At 44.2% G+C, this 6,529-nt stretch overlaps 1 protein-coding gene across 1 annotated transcript; it reads left to right on the forward strand.

Annotated features, from left to right (window-relative positions):
* The first annotated feature begins 2,823 nt into the window (after nucleotides 1-2,823).
* foxj1b (forkhead box J1b) lies at nucleotides 2,824-6,263 on the forward strand. The gene is made up of 4 exons (XM_044337832.1): nucleotides 2,824-2,988; nucleotides 3,435-3,568; nucleotides 3,750-4,381; nucleotides 5,063-6,263. The coding sequence occupies exons 3-4, from the start codon at nucleotides 3,794-3,796 to the stop codon at nucleotides 5,936-5,938; spliced, it is 1,464 nt and encodes a 487-aa protein (XP_044193767.1). The 5' UTR covers nucleotides 2,824-2,988; nucleotides 3,435-3,568; nucleotides 3,750-3,793; the 3' UTR covers nucleotides 5,939-6,263.
* Nucleotides 6,264-6,529: the final 266 nt, after the last annotated feature.

Below are 6,529 nucleotides of genomic sequence, written 5' to 3' on the forward strand. Positions count from 1 at the left end.
AAACTATTCCTTTAAAGGGTAGGCCTAATTCAGGTTAGAATCACATAGCCATATTTTAGCACAGTATGGTTGAGCAAAGACTCAACAGAAAACATCAAAAATAATATCTTAAAGTCTCCCTCCACTCAAAAATGTTTGCATTTATCTGCTGAAAGTGGAAAGTTTCTCTGTGTTCACTGAAAATCAGCTTTTAAGGGGTGGGCCTACAAGCATGATTTGTGACATCACAACTAATTTGGAAGCCAATCCTGGTCCAAGATTCAACTTATACAAGTGTGATGTGCAAACTTGAAGCCTCCAGCGTGCAAATACTGAGAATGAACTTTACAATGAAGTAGGAAACAGTTAAACTGTTCTGCAGTTAAACTTCTGAAATGAAATATATTTGCATATTTATAGATTCTTGAATTTCTAATGAGGGAGAAGGAGGAGATGTAATTTTAGGGATTTTAACAAGATAATTGAAAAAATAAAATTAGTTAAAAATAACTTTTTTTGTGAAAAAAAAATCACTTCAGACACAAATTATTATTCAAATTTTATACACATCTTAAAACATGTCTGGAGAGGATCTTTGAGCTTACAATATAATAGGGGGTATTCAATCTCTGTACAAGCTAATTTAGTGACCAATGTCTAGTAATTTATCTCAATGTCTAAATATATCTTGTATATATTATATCTAATATCTTGTGTTCATGAGTTCGTCCTCCATCTTTCCCCAGAAATGTTGGTGCAAACTTCACAGTTTGGTAGTAAATGATACTGAATTCATTGACTTTGCCATATGTGTGTGTTTTTCTGAATTAAAACCCCTGCAAAGGTCAATGATGCTATTAGTAAGAAATACATGTAACAGTCCTCCTCAGCACCCTCTTTCAAGCCATTAGATGTACTGCGGCCATACTGTATGTGTGCTTAGTTCCTGTTGAAGGACAGCGGGAAGCCTGGCAACAATAAGAACAGCTGTTCAAACATTTGCCTGTCTCACCAGCAAGCCCTTTGTCAAGAACCTGAACAAACCTGGAGACATTTTAAAAATCAAGCCTCCTTGACAGGACGCAACAGCTGGCCTGACGTATATCCAAGTTCTTCGAGTGTTGCAGCACAGATTTCGCCGCTCATCCATCCTCGGTGCCCTACACTGAATGCCAGCCCTTGTCTGCCTCCGCACTCCAAATCTTTAACCTCAGCAGATGTGCTGACATAATGTGTTTAGGGAGGAAGAGAGAAGGCTGGCACTGAATACTGTATGAAATGTCTTCAGGCTTCATTAATGCAAGTGGGCCACAGCTCCTGTAAAATTACTTCTGTAAATGCTCTCTCCCTCCATTCTGAAAATGTAATTGGGTCATTTTTTTATACACGTTTTGCCTAATAATGAACATTATCTAAATCTCTGTTAGAGTAAAAACAAAATTCAGTCCCATATTTTCCTTTATATTTTCACTCAGCTCCCACTTCCCCCTCTCCCTTCCGTATTACATGCAAGACATGCAGTCGTGAAGGGTCCTCTGACCTGCTCGAGTGTAATCAGACAGAAAACAATCAGCGCTTTCTCTTGGATGTAGGATGTCTCTCTGACCTCCAGGGCTTCCATACTGCCTGTTATGCCAGTTGTGAGTGAGTTAATTTGTGGTACGGCCCTCTGGTGCAGCTGTAGTGCTGTATCGATCCACTGAGTGGCAGTGCTTCCTCATTATTATTATTGTCTAAGCCATGCACTTCTACAGTCTGTGTTATCCTGTCATGTGTTGAACATGACAGGAGCACTGACTGTTGAGGTTTTATTTGTCCACTGTACATACCAAAAATGGATGCATCTTTATTATGAAGGGCAACCTCTTTCACTCTTAGTTCTTAAAAAAACACCATTCATTCAAAATTCATTATGTTGTTTTTTCTGCACTTAACACTAGCAGCATGACAATGCCTACTCATAAGATCCCATGAATATTTTACATTACTGATTAAATATTTTCAGAGCATCAATCTGGGGAAGCACATTAGATGTTCAGTGTTGCATGATTTAAAATAAGAAATATATATATGGCCCTTCCAAGTTCGCAACTCACTTGTACTTCATCCAAAAGAAATGGTGTTACACTATTGTCTGATACAAGTGTGACAGCTTGACTTCATTGACTACTATAATGTCGCTTCTCTTCTGCTGATAGTTTTTAAATTGTATTGGCTTCATTTGCTCTGCTGTTTTTAACTGAACATAATGACTAATGTGCCTTTACATTATTGCCATTAAATTATGAATACCCAATAAACAAAGAAACTGTAAAATAGTAGCATGAGTCACTTCATTTACTAAAACCTTTCCAGGAATGTTAGTCCAGACTATGTTAATCCTCCTGTAGATCATATACTTTTTAAATAAGATTACATAGACGTCCATGAAAGTGCAAAAAAAAAAAAAAAGATGAAAATGAAAATTTTTCTCAAATATAGCAGATAAAGCAACTGCTTGTCTTAGATGTGCAGACTCATCCAGATTTATCAGGGCTGGTGCTCAGGGTAGCCACCAAAAACCATAAAATCTTGTGTGACAAGTAATCAATTAATAAATGGATATGTAGGCCTATATGAATTGTGTTGAATATCATATATCTGTAACAATGTTAGTGTAAACAAGTCCAGAACAGTATAAAGTTGAAATATTCAATCAAATCTAGTTTCATTTGTGATATAAGACAAAATTGATATCCTAAAACCCAATTAGCGTTTGCCTTTTCACGTTTGAGAACGTTTACAGTGTGTCCGCAGAGAAAAGGCATGGTAAATACAGGCTTATCAGTGGAAGTGGGGCTTCTTTTCTTGCAGGTGCAAAAGTGCGCTGCAAGCGGGACCTGTGGCGCGTCTTTTTCAGCGCCAGCAGGGGAGCAGTGAGCGCGCCACGGAGGTCACATTTCAACCGGTTTCCGGGACGAAGACAGAGATTAAAGGCAAGGAGATGAGAAACCGACTGTTCTTACTGCAGTAAGCTATATCTATGTCATACACTCATTCAAGTCCCGACACCGAACATTCATTTGATAGATAGATAGATAGATAGATAGATAGATAGATAGATAGATAGATAGATAGATTTTGTGTGTGCGTGTGTGTTTGTGTGTGTGTGTGAGAGAGATAGAGAGAGAGAGAGAGAGAGAGAGAGAGAGCGAACGAGCGAGCGAGCGAGAGAGAAACCTGGATAAGCAAGAGGAGCCAGCCAATCAGAAATCTTTCCAGGCGTTTAAAGGGATGGTGGGCAGTCTCTCGGGCTTTATGAGCGACTTATTTTACTACCTCCACACATTCTCACATCTTGACCTCCCGCAAACACCCCAACAGAGCCGAGCGTTTGGATGACTAACAGCCTAGTTCACCAGAGTCGACATGGATCTGGTCTGAGTGGCGTTTTCCTTCTTTTTCCTCCACATGAGCTGCTGGATGCTCCTCGCCCTCCCCCCGCCGCACTTGTTGCGCAGAGACTGGACGCGCTGCTGAGTCCTTGGAGAGGAGAGGCAGGGACGGACTGCAACAGGTGCACACAGAGCATCTCCTGCAAACACCGGAGGTAGGGAAATTACGCATCATTTGACATTTTGTGGGATTGATATAAACTGTTGCTTGTGGGATATTTTATCCGTGGTGATTTATTTCACAGCTGGGTGTAAGATTAATGTAATTGATTGTGTTTTCTTTTACTTTTTCCTTTGCCCTCAATACAATTCTAAACTTTAAATGCCGATTTGAAGATCCGTTGGTCGTCTTCAGCCCTAACCGAGCTCACAAAGCCAGGATGCCGGTTCTGACGAGCCCCGACATCGCAAATAAGTTTAAGGAGAAATGGCTGATGGTTTATCCGGAGGATCAGGTCACCGGGTCCGACTCTGTCCCCCTTGACGACAGCCTCACCAGCCTCCACTGGCTCCAGAATTTCTCCATCGTCAGCGCGGACCCAGAGCGGCCCAACGGAACTGGACCGGGCTGTCCGTCCTCACAGCAGCATCTGTGTCTCAAGCGGCTCGGTTTTCCCAGAGGGGGCACCGACTCTCCGTCCAGCCCGCCGGCCGGGGACACCGCTGCCACCGGGATGCCTCTTTACCTCGGGAGCCCCGTCACCTCCGGCAGCGACTCCACAGCGGTCCCGCGGTTCACCAATTGCGCACACCCCGGGAGCGGCTACCCACAGATCCCGATCCAGGCCAGCCCGCCGGTGGAGGTCGACTACAAAACCAACCCAAAGGTTAAACCGCCCTATTCCTACGCATCTCTCATCTGCATGGCCATGCAGGCCAGCAAACAGCCCAAAGTGACTCTGTCCACCATCTATAACTGGATAACGGAGAATTTCTGCTACTACAGACATGCGGAGCCCAGCTGGCAGGTAACCGAGACCGGCTAACTCTCCTTCTATTATTGATGAGTCAGATAAATGGCGAAGTGAGGGAGAGAAGGGTGAACAATTGACTCCATGTCACCATCAGACACCCCATCTTTAGGGCATTCGACAAGGCTTTTCCTTTATCAATGCCGGAAAATTAGATGCAGTATTTGAAAACCTCCAGCACATCTATTTTTTAAATCTCTCTTCAGAATGTGTGTGTGTAATTTCTGTCTTTGATGATTTCCATGACAAGTGTTTTTTAATGCCACAGTCTGAAATTTCCATCTTCCAAGAGAGTGCTCATATAGGGTTTTGTCTGAGGGGGATTGGTGATGGGGTGGAGAAAGCACTCGAGTGTGTGTGTGTGTGTGTGTGTGTGTGTGTGTGTGTGTGTGTGTGTGTGTGTTAATGAGGGCTCCTGAGAGAGATGGCAGCTAAGCACAGCTGATCATGTTTGAAATGCTCAGAGCTGCCTGTTACTAGAAAGCCTCATTAGGTACATTTGCTTTCCTATACAAACAACAACAATACAGTCCCCCTCCCCCTCCTCCCACTCTTTCTTTCACTCTCCGTCTTCCTTCACAAAGACAAACTGGCAGATTCAGTTTTTGCATGAATAACTCAAATTTGCTCAAAGCCAATGGGATCATGTTAAACGTCCTCTTTGTCTTTTTCTTTCAGAACTCGATTCGCCACAACCTGTCCCTCAACAAGTGCTTCAAGAAGGTCCCCAGACAGAAAGACGAGCCGGGGAAGGGAGGCTTCTGGCAGATTGATCCCCAGTATGCTGACATGTTTGTCAATGGCATCTTCAAACGCAGGAGGATGTCTGCGAACAGCTACAACAGCAGCAGCAGTGGCGCCCACAGACAGAGCAAACTGATTCAGGGTTATCACAGTACCCAAAATGGCTGCCCTTACCAAAGTGGCAAACGGAAGCACCTGGCCACTAAAAACAACAACAACAACAAGGCAGTGAGGGCGTCTGACTCCCCGCTTTTAGCGACAGAAGCCCACAAAGCTGACATCCTGAGGGGGGATTTTGACCTCGCATCCGTGTTCGATGACGTCCTCAGTGGGAACTGTAGCACCTTTGAGGATTTGGACATCAACATGGCGCTGAGCTCCCTGGGCTGTGAGATGGAGGTTTCCATGCAGGGGAGGCAGCACTCTGCGGGGCTGGGGAGGTGGTGTGGAGGAGGGGACCTCATGGGTCAGAGCCAGCATCTGAATCACCATCAGTCCTACAGCTACATGGACCTGAGCGCCTCTTCAATGGAGTGTCCGGTCAACATGGGAGAACTGCACATGGTGCAGCAGCACCCACAGCCACGGCTGGACCAAGATCAGCTGCTCCAGAGCCACCACCACCTGCAGCAGTTCGACGAGGCCTCCACGCTGTTCTCGGAGCGGCCTGAGGAGGCGGTGCTGCAGCCGTGGGAGGAGATCAAAGAAGAGGCACAAGCCATTCCTCTGACTCTGGATCAGGGCTTTGGCCTGTGCGAGGGCTTCTTCACGGAGATGCAGCCATGGGAACGGGTGGAGGCCTATCTGTGACCTTTGACCCCAACCCTCATTGACTTCTAATTATATTTGCATCCAATGAACTGGGCGTCTCTGATTGCTTGTCCATATTACCCTGAGAGGATAACACTGGTGATAGGTCCTTTTGTCTACAGCTGGTTTGCATTTCCTCCAATCATTCTGCAATACACTGTAATTTATTTTTTTGTAACATTTACATGTCTTTTTATTAAAACACAACCTTGTCATGTCAAACCTATCTTGAATTTTACTGCAAACCCAGCTAAGAAACATGCCCTGAATAAAAAGGAATCAGTAAGATGATAAAGGTCGGTGGGAAACGTGTTTAGGGATTATTTCCTGGTGCAGACTTCCATTTCTTCCTGAGGGTTTCAGGTGATTGAAAACAAGCAGTGCGTAACGTGATTCAGCTCTGATATTAAAAACATTCAAATTGACAATACAACAGAGAAACTTTGATAAACCAAATTAAAGATTCATGTGGACTGTGAAGGATTGTCTCACCGTAGAAGCAAATGGTTTCAGTGGAAGGAAGAAAAAGCTGGCCGTGTGGAGAAAACACGTTTGGAGTTTCTGGAACTTTAAAGAGCTCAAATGGGAGGC

Source organism: Thunnus albacares, chromosome 20 (genome assembly GCF_914725855.1).
Source record: "Thunnus albacares chromosome 20, fThuAlb1.1, whole genome shotgun sequence".
NCBI classification, from domain to species: domain Eukaryota; kingdom Metazoa; phylum Chordata; class Actinopteri; order Scombriformes; family Scombridae; genus Thunnus; species Thunnus albacares.

Excerpts from the sequence above, each read along its gene's own strand:
- foxj1b (XM_044337832.1), top strand. The coding sequence starts at position 3,794 with ATGCCGGTTCTGACGAGCCCCGACATCGCAAATAAGTTTAAGGAGAAA. Across the intron at positions 4,382-5,062 it reads ATGCGGAGCCCAGCTGGCAG|AACTCGATTCGCCACAACCT; the intron begins GTAACCGAGACC and ends TTTTTCTTTCAG.